The sequence below is a fragment of the Tenrec ecaudatus genome, chromosome 10, assembly GCF_050624435.1.
Source record: "Tenrec ecaudatus isolate mTenEca1 chromosome 10, mTenEca1.hap1, whole genome shotgun sequence".
Lineage (NCBI taxonomy): Eukaryota > Metazoa > Chordata > Mammalia > Afrosoricida > Tenrecidae > Tenrec > Tenrec ecaudatus.
Genome location: NC_134539.1, coordinates 50,288,763 through 50,308,832, shown reverse-complemented (window position 1 = coordinate 50,308,832; position 20,070 = coordinate 50,288,763). Strand labels below are relative to the sequence as shown.

General features: G+C 56.3%; 1 protein-coding gene across 4 annotated transcripts in view; it reads right to left on the bottom strand.

Annotated features, from left to right (window-relative positions):
* The window catches only part of RGS3 (regulator of G protein signaling 3), a 95,745-nt gene that overhangs the window by 43,977 nt on the left and 31,698 nt on the right, over positions 1–20,070 (bottom strand). For 3 of the 4 annotated variants that reach the window (XM_075560357.1, XM_075560358.1, XM_075560359.1), the window contains exon 10: positions 14,845–14,967. In XM_075560357.1, the coding sequence (XP_075416472.1) occupies positions 14,845–14,967 (123 nt within the window). Of the gene's footprint in view, positions 1–10,703; positions 10,812–14,844; positions 14,968–20,070 lie in introns of those variants that run through there. The other variant, XM_075560360.1, reaches the window with a different exon arrangement.

Below are 20,070 nucleotides of genomic sequence, written 5' to 3'. Positions count from 1 at the left end.
TGATCGCTGAAGACAAATAGGTGCATAAGCAAATGTGAAGGAAGCTGATGGTGCCTGGCTATCAAAAGATATAGCATCTGGGGTCCTAATGGCTTGAAGGTAAACAAGCGGCCATCTAGCTTAGAAACAACAAAGCCCACATGGAAGAAGCACACCAACCTGTGTGATCATGAGGTGTCAAACGGATCCATTATCAGGCAACAAAGAACAAAAAGTCATATCACTGTGAATGAGGGGGAGTGCGGAGTGGGGACCCAAAGCCCATCTGTAGGCAACTGGACATCCCCTTACAGAAGGGTCACGGGGAGGAAACAAACCAGTCAGGGTGCAGTGTAGCAATGATGAAACATGCACCTTTCCCCTAGTTCCTAAATGCTTCCTCACCCCCACCCCACCCTCACTGTCATGATCCCAATTCGACCTTACAAATCTGGCTAGACCAGAGGATGTACACTGGAACAGATAGGAACTGGAAACATAGGGAATCCAGGACAGATGATCCCTTCAGGACCAGAGGTAAGAGTGGTCATACCAGGAGGGTGGAGGAAGGGTGGGGTAGGAACAGGGAACCAATTACAGGAATCTACATATAACCTCTTCCCTGGGGGATGGACAACAGAAAGTGGGTGAAGGGAGACATCAGACAGTGTAAGATATGACAAAATAATAATTTATAAATTATCAAGGGTTCATGAGGGAGGGGAAAAACAAGAAGTTGATGCCAGGGGCTTACATGGGGAACAAATATTTTGAGAATGATGAGGGTAACAAATGTACATATGTGCTTTATACAATGGATGTATGTATGAGCCCCCAATAAAATGATTTTTTTAATTCCAAATCTGGTCAATGGCATTTTAGGGCGGAGCAAAAAGAAGTTGTGCACTGAGTAAAATTATTCTGAAGTTCATTTGAAAAATTAAATGTGAGAATAATAAAAAAATGAAAAACAACCCTTTTTTAAGAAAAGTAATGAAGCCGGTACTTATCCTAATGTAATAAACTCGTCTACACAGCAAAACCAACAACGGGGGAATGGAAAGTGTCATCCCTCACAGCCTAGGCCAAAGTAAAGCACAGGAACATGAAAATGCTCATGGCTAAATAAATAAATAAATCAGGAAGCTCAATCGATTAATAAATATTGTTCAACCCTGAAACTAGCAACCTAAATGCAATATTTTTGAAATGAACAAATGTGACTACCCAAATAATAAATGTCAGACATAATTAATATATACTAATAAAATGTAAAAATAAATCCGAAACAACTGTAGTTCCAAACAATTGAATACTGAGAAGGTTCATACCTATAAATCCCTATGACAAGAAAAGGCTCTGCGAGTCAGTAAGACCAGCATCCAGCCGAGCGGAGAACTGCGCAGCAGAGCCCCGGCCAGGAGGGACCCTGGACCGCAGCCCTGCTCCTCCGACACTCGGGTTCCCCAGGAGCTGCAGCCGGCTTGAAGACAATGGGTTTGGGTTTACGGCTTGGATTTTCTGCCCTATTTTTTGGTGAAATTAAAACTCTTTTTAAAATAAAGTCTATCTTAAAAGGTTACTTTCTTCCATGGGAGGCTGTGGTTTCATTTTTGCCTTTTCTACTATGTACTTGACTGCACTGTCGTCTCTTCTCCATCGTCCATCCATTTATTTTACAATCAGGACAGTGAGAAGTCTGTGGAAGAGAAACCTGTGGCTATTCAATTCCTAGCTCATCTCTGAACTAGAGGTGCAGAAACTCGCTAGTGACTGGTATGGGCCGTGCTGTCTTGGTCTCTCTCTCTCTCTCTCTCTCTCTCTCTCTCTCTCTCTCTCTCTCTCTCTCTCTCTCTCTCTCTCTCACACACACACACACACACACACACACACAAACTGTAGAAATTTTGAGGGGAAAAAGTGAAATTCATCATGGTTGCAGCATTTCAATCATCATTTTTGCTAAGCACACACAGTACCCTTCACTGCCTGGCCAGCATTCTCTTTTCCGCGTCTCACAATAGCCAGGAGCAGCACACGGCATCAGTGTCGGTACTGCAGGCTCCTGAGGGGCATCAGAGAATGCACGGCCGGGAAGCGCCCAGGCCGAGATGAAGTTGTACATGTGGTCCCTTTGGGGCTGGGGGTGTTCTGGGTAACCACTGGAGAAGCAGACTCTGGGCGATTGTTTCACTGACAACTGCACAGCAGTCACTGGGTCAGAAACCGTCTTTACTCCCACTTTGACTCCACGGTCTCCCTTGTGGTCAGTTTATCCCCTCGGGGAAATGCTCCAAAGCTGAGAGGGTGCCAAGAATGGGTGGGAATATTCTCCTGGTAATGACACAGGCGTTGGGGGTGATGTCTAATAAAATGCATAATTGCAAAGAAAATGAAAATGGGCAAAGGATTTGGCAGGCTCCTCTCAAAAGCAGCGATATGAATTGATGAGAAGCATACAGATGCCAACACAGGGTGGGGGCTTCAACGAGTGCATGGGAACCGTCCATTGTGCTGAAGCCCATTTTCCCACAAACTTTTGGAAGTCATCGTCTCAGCCGTACAATATCTCCAGTAAGAGAAGAAATGAACCTAGACCACACAGTTTAGGTGAGGGTGGAGGGAAAAGACATTCCCTTACAGAAACCGTCTCTCTTGGCTCAAGACTGAAGGGTTTCCCGGACACAGGGCTGAAGTCCAAGGCAAACCGAGAGGAGCGTGTCACCCGAAGGTGAGATTGTAGACTAGGATGGCCTTTCTGGAGAATAGTTGGGCAATAGGTATAACGAACGACTACACACACACACACACACACACACACACACACACACACACAACACATACCTCAACCCCAAAAGTCCACTACCAGGTACTCACCATAACAAAATGTTTGCTCATGTGCCAAATATTTGTTGTGGGCCAAATATACCTATTTAGGCATTTAACATGGGGCTGGAGATACCAAGATATACTGACAGGCATTTTGAATCTCTGTGGTTTGTTTGTTGGTTTATTTGAACCATAAAAACACTTGGAACCAATCTTAACGTGTGGCCTACCAGTGGGCCTTTGAACGACTGGAGATTAATTCCATAACACGGGTTTCAGCTCCACAAATGAAAGACGCTGCAGGCACCGGAGGTCGTGTTGTCGGAGAAGGTTTATTGACATGGAAGCATGGATACACCACATTGCCAGGTGGAGAAAAGCCGGTTACAAGAGCCTAGACATCGGTGATCCTAATTCGTAAGGGAGGTACTTAGGTGCACAGATGCATGCCGGATCAGACACACCCCACCATGTGCACGGTGGCTATCCTGGAGGCGGGGCTCAAGAATGAACCCGTTTCCTTCCCCTGATCTGAGTGCAATGTTTTCTTCATAAGAAACATGATTTGGCAGCAACCGTGCCAACACCAAAAAGCCAACGACCACGGAAACCAACCCTGCCATGTCCCCTTGGGTCATCTCCAAAACGGGGCCTGCAGAGAGTGCATCAAGCTGGTGCTCACCACTTGATCTCCAGGTAAGCCACTGCCGAGTACCTACTGTGTGCCAGGCATCATAATGGGCGCTTGGCACACACCATCTCCTTCAGTCATCACAATAACCCAGTGAAACAGATGCTCTTGTTGCATGTTACAGGGGCTAGGTGGTCCCTGGTGAGCCCACCATTAGACAGAGGCAGGGCTGGAAGTGATACCCAGACTTGCCTACCTGCAGGATCCATCCCCCTCTGCCCCTCCCTGAGCCAGCTGGGGCATCTGCCTGAGGACCCGCAGAGGAAGGCTCTCTGTCCTGCAAGCCTGTTCCTCCCTACTGGACAGCCAGCTGGTTGAGGTCAGGACTCAAGGGCAGACTGGCTGGGGACTTCTCGCCTGCAGGAAGCCTGGCCACATCCGGCTCCAGGGTTTCCCAGGCCCTGAGCAGCAGAGACAGTGAGAGAAAGCTCACAGGGCCGCCATCCACCAGCAGGAGGAGAACAGCCGGCCGTCTGGACTGTCTGCCCAGTCTCAGCGACCACTGGCCAGTCCCTTCCACCCTGGGGGCCTCCTGGTCTTTCTGGGGAGAGGGTGTGGGTGCCGTGGCTCCAGGACCCTGCCAGACCTGAGTCGGTGGATCTGTGGGGCTTCCTCACAAGGGGCCTGGCAGGAAGAGGAAGGAAGAGAGACACTCCCACCCAGCTCCTAGAGGAGCCCCCTCCTCCCCACAGCCCTAGTCCCACTGCTATCTTTAGCACAGGGCTCAGGGAGCATCTCCTCCACGGCTGGTGTCTCCCGGAGTTCCAGGTAAAACACAGCCGCCCCATTCATGCTGCTCTGGGAGAACAGAGCCAGGACTCCCCTCACCATCAGCCGGCCCGACTCCTCCTAGCTGTTTCCATCAGAGCCGGAGTGGCGACATAGACTTCCTGGGCCGGAGGGAGACAGTCTCCGAGCCTGTCTGAGACTGTCTGTGCGCCCCACCCCACCCCGTAGCTGGCAGCCTATTCAGAAGTCCCTGCCTGCCTGAGAAGCACTGGGCTACACCTAAGTCAGGAGCTGGGTCCTAGTTCTTGGCTGCGGGTTTGCCTGTCTTGCTTGGCGAATCGCCTTGTTAATCAGTGATCTGGTGTGGAGCAGGGGAGGGGGTGGGTGTCCCTTTCAGCTCCCCATGTAAAGGTTCTACGGTGCTGGTGGCTTGGGCCGGTAAGCGTTGCACTGCTAAGCGGCAAGGTCAGTGGTTCCAGCCTCCTAGCCGCTCCCTGTGAGAAAGATCAGGCTGTCTGCTCCCAGAAAGATTTACAGTCTTGGAAACGCTAAGGGGCAGTTCTGCTCTGTCCTGTCGGGTCACTATAAGTTGGGATCCACTGGATGGCAGTGGGTCTCTGACTATGGCTCACAGAAAAAACACACATCCTCAGTTTGGCTGTGCTTCAAGGAGGAGGGAGCTTCCAGAGGCCTTCTACGCACTGCTTTTAGGTCTCGGAATGTGTTTTCCCTTTGAAAACTGTTATGAACGGAGGCCAGCTTCCTACTGGACCCTCTTTAGCCAAAGGCAGCAGAAACCCTGTGTATGGCTGAGGTGCAAGGGAAGACGCTTTGAGCCGACAGGAGAATGTAGCCCACAGGTTAGCACCGATGCCTAATAGACATCTTTTAAGAAAACAGGCTGTCTGCTAGAGGACAAGTAGACAGACGTCAAAATCCAGGGAAACTTCTAGGGAAGGGTCTGAAGGAGACCGCTAGAACAACACCAGAAGCAAACAAACAAACAAACAAACAAACAACCTCTCACTGCCATCGAGTCGATGCTGACTCAGAGCCAGAAACTAAGCGTGGCTCACTGAGGACAAGTCCCACTTGAAAACTGGCTTTAGGCCACAGGCCAGCCGTTGCGGAAGTGTGAAAGCGTGTGTGCACACATATGTATGCGATGTCCTAAAGTGAGAGTCTGTCACCTGGCAGGCGGGCGTGACGTCGGGACACACGGGGTTAGGAAGTCCCTGTGCTGGTCTCCCGGGGGAGAGCCAGAAAGGAATCCTTTGGGGGTGGGGGGAGGCAGGAGAGTGCTGGTAATTTGGGTGTCTGTGACAAGGACCCCGTCCTGCACAAGGTCCCTAAGTGCACATCTGTGTCCTGCATGCCTGGTGACTCTCAGCCGTGTACAGCACGCACACATTCCACTCCTGCACTCTTGTCTCAAGAAGAAGATGGAAACAGGTCTTCTTTCTTCCTTCCTTCCGTCGGGCACAGAGGAAGGAGTCTGACCTCTGTTTCCTCTCCCCTCTGAAGTCTCCTCCACAGCAGAGTCAGGAGGACCCTCCTCCATGTGTTGAGTCAATGGCCAGGAGGAGGCACCTGAGCTAAGTCTTGTCCTACATCGCGGTCTTCATCGGCTATGAGGGGAATGGTCATTTTACATTTATCTTTGTCTCCCACTATTTTAGAGGACCTCCCGTGGGCCATCTAAGTCAACCCTCTAATTTTTATTGGTAAAGACACTAATGGCCAGACACGCAAAAGAAATCAGTCCCAAGTTGCACGGTGAGTTACCAGAAAAATCAGGATTTGGACCAGGCCTTCCTAATCCTGTTCTGGTTTTCTGAGCATGGAATGGGGGGGCGGGGGTGCCACAGTGGAGAGGAGTCTCATAAACTTTGGGAGACACCCCTAAGAGCGGTTCAGATCAGACCTCCTTCCCTACAGAGGGTGCTCAGGTGTCATCATGGAAATGTGGTGACCATGGCCCTGAAGGGAACCTGGCCACACGGCTTAATAAACCAAGGTCTCCGAAAAGCTGGGGCGCAACAGCAAAACCTCTGAGCCAAGAGTCACGAGACTTGGGTTCTAATCCCGGTTCTAATCTACTAGCATGACCCAAGATGCTGGACACCTCACCCTCCCTGTCCAGACGGAGTCTCCTCATCTCGATTCTAGGACACGGAAGGATTCAGCTGGACCGGCTCAATTCAGATCGATTGCACAGATTCAACACCTACCGGGGCCCAGGCAATGCGGGAATCAAAGATTCAAAAACATGATCGGCTCTACCTGTACGACAGACCTGCCTGACACGACGTGCTTAGGGGAGAGTAAGACCCTCTAATGCTGGCCTGAGCCAGGTGTCCTATGACGTGCAGGTTGAAGAGGCTTGCACCGGTGCTGAAGGGCAGGCAACGCCAGTCAGATGGGACTAACATGAGTGAATGCTCAGGAAGGGCTTGCAGAGGGCACGCAGACCAGCGTGGCCAGCCTGTGGATGCAAACTGGCAGTTCAGGCCGACGTGGGGTGGGCTTTAGAACCCAATGCTGTAGAGTTGAAAGTTACTCACAGCGACTCTGCAGAACTGCCCCCGCCCCCAGAGGGGAGGTTCAAAGCTGTCATCTTTCTGGAGGCAGACAGCCGCATCTCTCTCCCCCCAGGTGGCTGGTGAGCTCAGGCTGCTGACCTTTCAGCAAGATACAACCTGAACTTGTTTCTGAAAACAAGAGCCTCCACGGGGGTCTTAGAGGGGAGTGCGCAGCCTGCTGCTCAGTGTCCCGGGCCCCTCCCAGCGTGGGCCACCCCGGACGGCAGGAAAATGGCACAGCAGCGGAGACCAAGCCGACCAAGTGCGTGGGTTCCCATCCTGGTGGTCTCCGGTGAGGACCCCTTCCTGTGGGGTTCACGCGTTTGCCCGTGTGGTATGTGAACATGGTCAACATGAACCCCAAACAGCCTGTGCATGTACCCGCACACGCACACTCCTGTTTCGATGTGAAAGCAAAACCTGTCTTAGGGCCAGCTGTGTGGGTCCAACACAGGCCACCTCCTGGCTGTGTCATCTTGGGGGATTTTCTTAACTTCTCTTGAGGTGCGTGGGTGGGGTGGGGGGTTCTGAGGAAGCCTGCACCCTCCCTTTGCAGAACCCTCTTGGCGCCAGGTGTGAGAGATGTAGGCTTTGACAGCAGGAGGAAGGAGCAATGTTGAGATTAACAAACACACAAACAAACAACCAGGACACACCCACATCACTGTCATCCTTACTTCCAGCTGGTCCAGGTCACCCCAACTCCCCAGGAGCCAAAGACTCAGCCAGGCCCGCAGCAGCGGCCGGGGCGTGACTGCCGAGGGGAGAGGCAGAGCCTTCTGAAGACCCGGCATTTCAAAGGCAAGAGAAAGCACGAAGATGGGGTCAGAGGGCGAGTGGGGAAACTCAAAGGAGCGCTTTGTATTTAAAACATACAGATGGCCTTTTTCAACAAGAAATGGTTGTCCTCCAGCTCCTGGCCCTTCCCCCATGAGGCAGCCAACGGAGACAACTGACCCTCCAGGAAAAAGGCCATTGTGTGCCGCTTACACTGATTTATGTGGCAGGGAGGGGCCGGGCGGAGCTTCCCGTGATTATGACCCTCCAACACAATCGCGGGAGCCTGTGCATCAGCCGGACAGCTGGGATGGCCTGGGCGGCTGGAGGGCAGCAGAGGCTGCCGGCTCCTATTTCATCTTCTCCAGGCCAGGGAGCCAAATGAATTGCCTTATCGATTTGCAAGGCAGAATGGGGACGGCGCCCTGGATCCCCACTGGCCCTCAGCCACTGGGTAGAGCAGCTAGGGCGCCCTCACCCTCCAGGGGCGCAGGTGTCAATGGCTTCCCCCACAGCCAGCAGGCCTGAGTCCCCGGGCAAGGGCAGCCACTGTTGGGATGAGGTGGGAGAGCCCTGTCCCCGGGGCTGGGGGCTGTGTTCTGGCTCTCCATCCAACACCTGTGCACCTGTTTGGCAAGCAGGAAGCAGCCAGGACCCTGGGAGGAGGGAGAGGGGGCGGGGAACTCTAGGTGGAAGGAGACCAGTTTGCTGCCTTCCCAGACAGGCAGCTCCCCTGTGCCTCACGTACCCCTTAATGAACCGGAAACACAGGGAATCCAGCGTGGATGATCCCTTCAGGACCAGTGGTGTGACTGGCGATACTGGGTGGGTTGGAAAGAGGGAACCGATTACAAGGATCTACATGTGACCTACTCCCTGGGGGACGGACAACAGAAAAATGAGTGAAGGGAGACGTCGGACAGGGAAAGATATGACAAAATAATAATTTATAAATTATCAAGGGTTCATGAGGAAGCAGGGAGGGGAAAATGAGGAGCTGATGCTAGGGGCTTAGGTGGAGAGCAAATGTTTTGAGAATGAGGACAATGAATGTACAAATGTGCTTTACACGGTTGATGTATGTATAGATTGTGATAAGGGTTATATGAGCTTCTAATAAAACGATTTAAGAAAATGTCATTCTGTGCAGGAATCAGATGAAATCAGGTGGCTTCACTGTCTTGGCTATTCAGGCCCAGCAGCTCCGTCTCACAGAACCACCCCCACAGGCTGGGCCCTGGCTGGCCACATACCCCTGGGCTCCTGGGTTGAGCCAGAGAACAAACAGGCAGATACAACCCATCCCCTGGGAGGCTCCTGAGCCCAGATGGCTGGTCTTTCCACAGCTGGGAGGAGGGTAGGCAGGGGGTGGGGTAAGGGACATCTTCTCTTCTAGGCCACCCTAGTGAGGGCGCAAGCTGCTCACAAGGGCACAAGAGCCCCTCTCTAAAGGCAGTGGGAAGGTCGATAGGACTCAAAGCAAAGAGTGTCCACAACTGGGGGTTTCTCTGACCTGAGCCTCCTCCCCAAACTCTCTGAGCCCCCTTCTCCTACCCAGGTGACCATGACCCTACAGACGCTGGCCTAGGCCCGAGTCCTGCTGCTTAGACAGTGGCCTCAGGCCCGCCCTCTGAGTCTTGATAACTAGGAGAGAGCTCCAGCTGTGGGGGGTGCAGGACATGGGGGGGCGGTGAGCCCCTGAACTCCCATCTCTAGCCCCTTGGTAGGTCTCCTCTAGTCCAGTAAGCAGGACTATCACGGCTCCTTAGGGGCCCGACTGGAAGCATGCCAAGTCCGTGTCCAGAGCTGTCCACCAGCTTCCGCAAGAGCACTTGGCACGGGGCGACAGAGAGGCAGCACCGGCAATCCCACCCACCGGCGGCCACGTGGGAGCTTTGAATTTTCCTGCTCCTAACTCCCAGAACTCAACACAGGCCCTTAGCCCAGACCTGGGCAGGGAGAGGGCTCCCTGGGGAGAGGCCTGACTCCTCACTAGGAAGCAAGGCACGGCGGCAGGGGGAGGTGATGGAAACCAGGAATCAACTCTTCCCGGGCCAGGAGGTTTCTCGTATCCTAGGGCCCACGTCCTCAGACCCACCACACCAGCTGCCACTTCAGGGCGGGCTACCACGGGCCTTTCCTGGAAGGAGGCGGTCTCCCTGAGTCCCCCTGGGGCCTCTCCGATCTGCTTGAAAGACACCCAGGACTCCATGACTTTCTTTCCCAAGAGCCTCCAATGGCTCTGAACTGTATCCAGAATGAAATCAAGGAGGTATCGGAGACCTTGGACTCCACCCACCCCCTCGTTGCCTCCCCACTACACTCAGCCTTCTGACCCATCTGGTCCTCCAACCCTTCGGGCTCCCCCACCCCCACCTCAGGTTCTCCAAGTGCCATTCCACGTGCCCCTGCAAGCCCAGCTCCTCCTGCCTTCTTTCTGCTCTGCTGTGTCAGTGTCCGCAGGGACACCACGTTCTTGGAGACGCCCTGTCCCCTCTCCCAGAGCCCCCCAGACGTGCAAACTCAGGAATGCTCTCTCTGAAAGGGGTCTGGGCTTCCGCGGGGTAGCAGCCCCCTCAGGTGGGCGGGCAGGTGCTGTTGTATGTGGATGGCTCTGTTCCTGGGTTGGAATCTAGGTGAGGGCAGAGGCCCTTCAGATCATGTGCCTGCAGTTCCCCCTGCTCTGGGCACAGAGCTTGGCATGAAGGCAATATCCCCAGCCCTCCACTGAGGTGGGCAGCTGAGCAGGTATGGATGAAAACCAGCTGGGTGGAGATGTCTTCGGGCAGCAGCGGGTCCGGGTGCTGTTCTCCATCATGGGTGGCCTCCCTGGGGCCATTTCCCCTCCTTCTTCCTTGAGGGGACAGGATGCTGAGTCTCTTCCATTTGATATGGTCTGAATTCCAGGCTGTGCATGCCCACTGGACTTCTCACACGCCTGTGATCTTTCAGATGCCACCATCCACATGCACCCTGGAGTCGCTCCCTTCAGACAGCCCTGGCCCCACCACCTTGGTCCTCCACCTTGGGTCCAGTTGAGGTGGGGTGTCTGTGTGGTAGGGGGTGCCCAAGAAAGGGTTAAGTTGCCAGAAGCAGAGTCCCGCCCTTGGGTTTGCTCAGCCAATCAGAGTCTGTCCTGATGAGGTAAAGCTTCTATCCTGGGTGGCATTGGTTGAGTTGACCGGCCCCATCTCCTGCAGGAGAGAGCCGTAAGGGTGGAGTTTCTGTGGAACCAGACAGAACTGGAATTAGCTCGTGGTTGACCCTGGCCAGAACGGCCGGACTCCTGGAGCTGCCTAAGGCACTCAGACAGACCCTGGCCTCTCCAGCCCGTCTCTAACTGCCCCAGCAAAGATGTGACACGGTGGTGCGCGCCTCTGAGCCACGCGTGGGAGGAGTCTTAGCAGCCAGAGCAGGCCCAGGAGAGCCCGTTGCCCTGCCTGGGCCTTGGGACACAGAAGGTGGCATGTCCTCTGACATGTGCTCAGAGAGGCAAGCGTCCGCTTCGAGAAGCCAGGCCACGGGATGAGTTCTTTCCAAAGAGACATGCCAGTGGTGACAGCAGCCAGTTCACAGAGACCTTCTTGTGCACCCGCCTCTCTGCTAAGACATAGTACGCGAGCTCAGTCCTTGCAAGGTCACTGTCGGTCCATTGACTTCACTGGCGACGGGGCTGCACCTCCCAGGTCCCCCGCCATGGTGGCGCTGAGCTACCTGCTAGCGTCCCTGTCCCTGCCCCTGAATCAGGGTCTCCTGGGTAGAGTGTGACTTGGTCACCCACTCCCCACTCTCCCCACCGAGGTCTGAGGTTACTCCTCTGACAGGACCCCTCAGGATCCCGCCAACTGCCAGGCACCGTAAGTATGGTAGGTGCCCAGCAGAGGTCCACCCAGCAGACGGTGAGAGGCAGCCCAGACCTGAGATGCCCGGCACCTATGACCCTCAGTGCTCAGATCGACACCATGGTGCCCTGTTGCACCTGGCCTAGAGCAGGCACCTACTCTATGGACTTGGTTGAACCTGGTGCAGGCAGTTTGCTCGCTACTGCTAACGTCCAGCTTAGTGGTTCCGACCCACGCGTGGCGCCTCTGGCAACCTGCTTCTTTAACGTTTACAGCCCAGAAAAGTCGACGGAGCCGGTCACTCCAGAACCCATGCATGCGCTCGAATCACTGGGAACTAGCACCAGCCCCATGGCAGCAAGTTTGGTTTTGGTGTCTGCTGTCCCTCTTCACTTCAGCCTCAGTGGCTAGAGGGAGGGCCACCTCAGTCCATGGCCAGAGAGCTTAGTCAAGGTTATCCCAGGGCAGAAACAGGCAAGTGGACGGCCTCCTGGGATAGGTCGTGGGGCAAGGGATGGGCAGAGCTCTGATGGGGAAGGAGGGGAATTGAGGAGAGGAACTGGGTTATTTGTTTCTGTACAAGGAGAGAGTGCCCGAAGGCCTGTCCAGGGCAGCCTCCTCCTTGCTGTGGTCAGCTGAGAGCGCAATGGGGGAAGGGAGTGGAGCTGTCAGAGAAGAGCCGGCCCAGGCTGGCCTCATTGTGCCCACCTGTCACAGCTGGGGCCCCCACTCGGCAAGAGCTTAGACCCCAGAGACCATGCAGGAACACCCCCCCACACCCCCCCAACTCCAGCTACCTGTCCCTCCCCAGACTTCCAGAGGGTAGAGAGCTGGCTCCTAAAGCAGGGGGGTTTATAGACAGCTAAGTGGTAAGGAGATATTTTAGGGTGTGGCTCCCTGATGGTCACCAGGTATGCACAGGCCCTGAGCTCTCATGGTTACCCCAAAGCTTGCAGAGCTGGGATGGGCCACCCGACAGGGTGCACAGGTGGGACCCCTGAGGCTGTGGCAGGAAGCGACCAGCAGAGGTCGTACCGTGTGCTTCTGGGATGCGCAAGGTAGGGACGATGGGCAGGTCTGTCTCCCTGTTGTTCTCTGAGTCTGTCTAGCTTTCAAGACAAACGGCGTTGACTACGTTCTGTGCATCTGGGGAGCACTTTGCATTCCTTCAGATGTTAGAACACGCACACACACGCACATGCACACAAACACTGTGGAGCGGCGGGGGGCCGGGTATAGGGAAGGAGGAGGAGCATGGGAGTTCGGGGGGCTGCCTTGAGAGCCCCACTTTGCTCAGAGAGACGTCCAAATTGCAAGGTGGCTTATGGAGTGTTTCCACACTACTCTGTGGATGGTGGCACATTCCCAGGAAGACGGGGTGGGGGTGGCATGTTGGGGAACAGGCCCGGCGCCGCCCTCGTGCCTGGCAGGCCAGAAAGAAGCCCAGCTTTGAGATCTGCCTGGCCATCCCTCCTTTCCTCCCCTTGGCAGCGGGGCAGAGGGGCGCAGAGGCAAGAGGACAGGGTGGGCTCAGGTACTGAGAACATAAACCCGTCCTGGCACTCTAAGGTACCAGAGAAGAGCCCCATTTACCTGCACGTCTCGGGGTGAGCATTCTGTCAGGGGTTGGGGTTGTTAAATGGCTAAGGCCCTTTAAGTGTCTATTTGGAGATGGAGAAGAAGTCAGACACCCAAAGGGACCTCCTTCTAAAGAGAGTGGGCTCCGGAGAAGGCAGAGCCCCACTCTCAGGCCAGCAAGGAGGTCCCAGCAGCCGGGCCTGCCATCCTCCCCCCGAATCCACCCTGTCCAGCACACAGCTTCTCCAGGAAACACACAGCGAACGCGTTTGGATTCAAAGTGGGGCCCTCCCACACCGTTGCTGCCCAGGGAGCACCCACACCTGGCCCCAACCTCCTGGGGCGGGCCCTGTGCAGGGCTGGCAGGCAGGCAGGCCTTCCGTAGACCCTGGCCTGCCCTCCGTCATTCAAACTACCTCCCCAGACCCAGATACGGAGACACCCTCCAGAGCCTGCACACAGAAGGACTCGCCTCCGGACACAGAGGCCTCAGAAGGAAAGAGGGGTTCCAGCTCACCACTGGGACCACCTGAGGAGCTGCCCAGTGAAGGCAGACTGGCCCTTGGCTGTGCCCATCCTAATGCCCATGGAGACAAGGTGGTCTGCAGTGGTGGAGGCCAGATTGGGCTCCGAAGAACCAGATGAGGGGTACCGGGCAGAGCTGCCTCACAGGGATGGGGGCGGCACACACCCATGGGGAAGGTCGGTTGAGAACCTGCTACATGCCAGACACCGTGCTATCGACACTGGATGCGCCAACTTTGTTTCAGCCTGACTCCAACCCGTTGGGTAGGAAATGTGTCCCCAGGTGACAGATGTGCAGTGACCAAGGTTGTCTGCCAGTTAGAGCTGGCATGTGGCTGGGACGACCATGCTCTCCTCCCCCCATCAATGTTATCCTGGCCCCCTCCCACAGGGAACCCCTAGGAGCTGCTGCCCCTCCAGAAGATGCTGCCTACCACGGTCCCCCACTTCCCACCCCTAGCAGGCCTGACCCCTATTGCCCTTCCTCTGCGTCTAGGCCACAGCCTCCTCCATGCAGCAGAAGAGAGAAGGCCAGCGAGCTGCTGCTCAGCGCCTTGGCCTCTTCCCCTAGATCAGACAGCTCCACCTGCAGACCAAGTCCCATGATGGCCAGCACTTTGCACGAAAGAGGGGACCTGAACTACTACTCACAGATGTGGAGTGGTGGACGGGGAACAAGGGCACACGTGGGCTGTGGCCCTGGCCCTGGTTGGTGATCACACCAACTGAGGGGTGCCCACCCCAAGTCGGCCTACACAGACGTCTCTAACCCTCCCTGGGGCTTCAGCTGGCTTCCAGTGTGCCGGGCTGGTCCCGACCTCCGCAGGTCACACCGGGCTCGACTTGGCTTTGCCCTGAAACCAACCCGCAACCGTGTCTTCAACCAACATGTGCCCCACCCCATGTCACCCCTCAATGATGTCTGCCTTTTGCCCCCGGTGAGTCACTGGTGTGCTCTCCCAGGGCACTGCCCACCCTGGGCCCGGCAGTGGGGGGGCACCTGGCAGGCAGCAGCAGGGAGACCAGCCCAAATCCATCCGCCATATGGAGGGCAGGGTTGTGGGCCGACAGGTCAGGCTCCCTGTGGCTTTGCTGCCCTAGAGCAACAGCCCGCCCACTCAGAAGAGCCAGGGGCATGCCCAGAGGGAGAGGCATGTGAGCACAGGCCTTTATGCCAGAACTCGTTGCCCGCATCCAGGTTCAGGTTGGGCTTGACCCCAGCTTGGCTCAGAAGCTTTGGGGAGGGGGGGGGGGTCAGGCTGGCTGGTGAGACACAAAGCAGCCCAGGCGCGGCCCCTTGCGAGGCCCTTACCTTGCTTTGCGGGGGGGAGGCCGCCAGCTGCTGCTGCTTGGCGATATTCTCCGACAGACACCAGCACACCCTCTTCTTCTGCTCCCGAGAGTGAGCCTCCAATGTGAATAAGCACTCAGCCTTCTGACGTCAGAGAAAGGAGAGAAAGGGACGGTCAGGGCTGCTCCCTGGCCCGGGGGGCTCTCTGGCCCAAGTCCATCCCATCTCTGGGCTCCGGAGGGCGAGGCCGCAGCAGGGAGGTGAGTGTCGGCTAAAAAGCCACAAATGCACATGAATCCCGGGTGGCCAGGATGCAGCTCGAGGAGCTGGGGAGCTCGAGGAGCTAGTTCAGGGGCTGCTGATGAGCCAGGTGTGTGCCCACAGGCTGGGAAGAGGAGGGGAGGGGAGGAGAGGGGGGGGCTGTTGGTTCTCAGCACAGTGGCGGTCTGTGGAAAGCCAAGGGGCCTGGATGGTGAGGTCATTCCCGGGGCAGGCAGCACAAGGCAGCAACTGGGAAACACAGAGGGTCAAGGTCAGGGCCCCTTCCTCCACCCCAGCACACAAGGCCAAGTACACAGAGGGACAGAACAGCCCTCTGCCACCCAAGCAGCCCCCCTGGTCCCCTTAGAAAGTCCTTGGGGGACAGCAGCATGTGGCCCCGTGAAGCCTCCCTGGGACCTGTGTTCCATCCACGGCCATTCAGAGCACAACAACATCTGTGGCCCCATCGTCCTTTAAATCCCAGCTGGCTCTCTACAGAGCTCCAGGGCCCCAGCGCAGCGCTCCACTGCTACCCGAAAGGTTGGAGGTTTGAACCCCCTGCCACTCCAGGAGAGAAAAGCCATGGCTTTTCTATGAGAATCACAGTCTGGAACCCCCTATGGGTCAGTTCTGCTCTGTCCCGTACGATCAGCATGAGCAGGGGCCCAAAGAGCATGTGAGAGAGTTCCCTGCCTGCAGATGGACAAGTGGGTGAGTGATGGGGCTTCTGAGGGGCTCCGGTTACTAACCTTGCTAAGCCTTTCTGTCTGCTCTCCCTAACTAGACTGCAAGCTCCTTGCATGGGGGCCTTTGGTATCTGTGCCGTGCACAGTGGGTGTTGGCCCACCGTGGCCTGGATAGACGTCTGCCTACCCAGAGAAACTTCCGGTTAAGAGGCCAAACCCAGGCCGCTTTGGTGTGAGCCTAACGAGCTGCCATGACCCAGAGACTCAGCGCAGAAGTCACCCAGGGCCGGGGCCGGGGCCGGGCGGGCAACATGGCCAGTGTCTATTCACCCATGCTCCAAATCAGTCCAGGCGCGCCTAAGGAAAGCACAGCAGAATAAAACAGATCTGAATGTCTGTGATTTGGGTGAAGTGGAGTAAGGGGCAGGACAGGACCGGGGGGAAAAAACAAGCACCACAGGTCCAAGTCCTGGAATGAGAGACTTGGAAGAGGTGCAGTGAGCCTTTTCAGGAGCCTGATGTAGGGGATTGGGTGGTTGCCAGTGCAGTGGAGAGCCGCACCCTGCCACCATCTTTGAGCTGGGCACCATTGTTCCCAACTCTGCCAGGCAGGATGCCTGCTTTCTAGGAGAGGGACTGCATTCTAACCCGGCGTCCTCCGTCATTTTTTCTGTCCTGGCGATCACGTCGGTACGTCCATATTTTACAAACACTGGTCCATTTCCAGTTTTGTTTCGTCTGCCATGCCTGAGCCAGGAAGAACCAGTTCGAAGTGTTGGTCACCACACCCTCAGGGCTCTGATGGAGGGACTATATGTGCTTTCTGACTCGGATGGAATTTGATTACAGCCCACAGGGCTGCAATTAGATGAACTCAGCCAGGGAGCCAAGAGCAGATGCTGGATGGCTTCGAACAAAGGGGGCAAGACCGTGCTGCTAGCTATCCGGGCCTCCCTGGTTTCGCAGCTGGACAGGCTGCAATCCGGTTGACATCCCGGCTCTGTCTAGCTGCTGAGTCCAGGGAACTCCCCAACGCTCGGTCGAATGGCCCGGATCATGGTGACACCTGCTTAGCACAACTCCTGGGCGGGCAAGCCCGAAGGCCAACGGCAGCCCTCTACAGACAGACAGCTGTTGTCAGTGTTGATGAGCATGTCCCCCTCCTGGGCTGGGGTTAGCGGCTGGGCTGCGCATGGAAATAGAGGTAAGTGAGGCAGCGAAGCTCTCGCCTGCAGACTGCGGGGCTGAGCCCACGGACAAATGACCAAGGAAACGCTGAAGGATGGTGCAGCTCCTAGTGGGAGGGGCCCTCTTGGGCGGCCAGAGATGACCTCTCCGAAGAGGTGACCCCTGGGCTGAGGCGGGAGCAGTATGAAGGAGCCATGGGGGGACGGGTGTGGGGAGACTTGTTCCAGGCAGGAAGAGCTAATGCAAAGGCTCTGGCGGGACGGGAGCATTCTGTGCAGCATCTAACAGCATCCTGGGACATTGTCTGCCCTGTCCTCCTAACGCAGTCCTCAGGAAGAGGGCCCACTGCCCCCAGGTGCCCACCCTTGGTCTTTGGCCCTCCGGTACTCAGAAGCAGGGGTCTTCCGTTAGCACTGGCGGTGAGAGGGAAGGAAGCCCTGCCCATGGCTACAGGAAGCTGGTTGGACATGGGGAGGTGATCATGAAGCTGCCATGTAGCAACAGGCTCCCTCAGCTTCCCAGAACCCCTTGCACAAGAAGGACGTGTCCAGGAAAAGACGCCAAGACCACCCCCCAAGAGAAGGCGGTGGGGTGGAGGGTGCCCCGAGGGCTTTGTGCTCCCCATCTTATCCCGTTCCTCCCTGTGAAGGGGTTGGTGCGTGGGCATGACTTCTCAGCCAGCTTGAAAAGGCCCATCAAGCTGGCCCATCCTCCCAGCCCAGCCTCAGCAGGCCTCGATGTGTGAGCTTCATTCAACTAACCCCTCAGCTTCCCTGCGCCTCCATTTCCGCCCCTCCCTCTTTCTGTTCTGAAGCTAAAATGCCACCTTAAGCACAATTCCTTTTCACTACCAAAGTTTAAAAAAAGAGAGGCATTTCCCATTCATGACCTCATTGTGATCTTGGTCACTCCTGGAAGAGGGAGTGGTGGGGGGGGGGGGCTGGAGAGGACTTGGATGGTTCTTCCCATTTTATGGGTGGGAAACCCAAGGAAGGCTGTGAGGGACTTGAGACCCCCTGAGGTGGCATCATCGTCAATGAGTGGGGAAGGGGACACTCAACTAGCTGCTGAGACTTCCTCTCCCCAGGCTGCTGTCTCTGATGGCAGGAGGTGTCTCCCCTGCAGACTAGGCCCTGGAAGCAAGGAGAAGGCGAAATCTGTTGGCCAGCAGGCCACAGAGCAGCTACAGGGGGGCTGCTCTCGAAAACGTGCTAGGCTGCCTCCCCACCCTCGGCGGGGCCTCACCTTGAGAGCAGCCAGCCCCGACACCCTCTCACACACCGTGGCCCTGGGCACCACCATCTTCCAACAGCCTTGGCGGGCAGCCGCTGTGATGACCCCTCGTAGGACGGAGGCCCACAGCAACCATCCCGGACACACCTTGCCAAGAACCTCCATCAAAAGCCAGCTCTCTCCGCCGGGGGTGGGGGTGGCAGACAGCCTGCAGCACCCCACAGTGCAGGCCTGGCTCTCGCTCTGAGAGCATGGGGCTGAGTAGCCAGACCCCTCGGAAGCACAGGACCTGAACCCAAGGTTGGCCCTGCACCAGAAGATGCTGCCCGAGGTGTTGGTGCTAGCTGCGGCAAGTCCACTCTGACTCCTAGTGGCCCCAGGAGTGCCGGGCAGAACGGCGTGACTGTGCACTTTCAGAAGCAGACCAGCAGGCCTACCCACTGAGGAACCTCTGCCGGGTCCAGACCGTCCCCCTTCGGACTAGTGATGGAGCACTCTGCTGTCTGCTCTCTTAAAGGAGCAAAGCTTTGGGGCAGGTGCTTGCTCCCAAGTGCTATCAGGAGGCTTTGGAGACTGGCCAGCCCAAGGGCAGCGCCTGAGCCAGCTCCCTCCAGGTAGGCTGACCTCTCACCTGTCAGAACCCCCACCCCCGTCACACACACACACACTGCCTGCCTGCCTCTTAATCGGGCACAAGTCAACTGATCCCATGATCGGCTCTGAAGCTGTGCTTTCAGCATCATGTGGTCCCCTACACCTGCTTCTCCCCCCACACTAGCCCGGACACAGCAGCACTGAAACTGGGGTGCCCCACCGCCCACCAGACACCCAGAACTCCCATCCTGCCTCACCCCTTATTCTTCAGCTCATTCACGTGTGTGTCTTTGTCTTGGTTTCTTTGGTAACTCCATAACTTCCCTCGCTAAGACTTAAGTGTTTCAACCTGCGTGACATTCAATCCGTCTGCCTACAGCTCCCCGGGAGCACAACGGTTAAGCACTCGGCTGCTACCTCAAACCCTGGCTGTTCAAGCCCGCCCTGTGGCTCTCTCAGGAGAGAGACCTAGGCTCTGCTTCCATAAGGATTCCAGCCTAGGAAAACCGGGGAGGGGGGGGAAGCGGGGCAGCTCTACTCTGTCACCGGGTGGGGGGGAGGGGTCGCGATGAGGGGGCACTGACTGGACTCCCCAGCACCTGACAGCAGTGACCCCGTGACGTCCACAGGGAGGGGGGCTGTGTCAGAGGGGACACACCAAGCAACCACGCAGGCTCAGAGAGGCTCAGCCTTTGGCTCCAGCAGGTCTCCGGGCAGGAGGCACTCAAAGTGGGCTCCCGGCACATTTGCATAACTCTTTATGTCCATTGCGAAGGTTGCACGCTATTCCTCTTGGCCTTCTTTTCCAGAGATCAATAAATCACCCGTGATGTCTTTAATGGGGAGTAAACGAATACGGAAAGCTCTCCCCCTTAGTAGAAGCGGGCAGGAAGAGCTGCCCCCACGCATGGAGCACTCGCTGTGTGCCAGGCCCGGTGCTAAGTGCTCTGGGCACAGCCCCTTATTGAATCTCGTTTAATCAGGACAACAGCCCTGCAAGGCGTCATCAGCCCGGCAGCAGAGGTGATCACCGGTGAGCAGCTGGTAATGCCAGCATTTGGACCTAGGTCTCTAACCCCAGAGCCCAGAGGCAGCGTCAAGCCCCAGCTCATCAAACGGGCCCTGGCCCACACGCCCACTGACCCAATGGCCGCAGTGCTCTGGGCCGGCTGTGGGCTGCACGGGTTTGCTAAGGACACGGGCTGACGCGGTGGCTGCAACCATGACCTCAGACCTCACAACCGAGAGGATGGCGTCTTGTTGCATTCTGGTTTGCAATAGCATT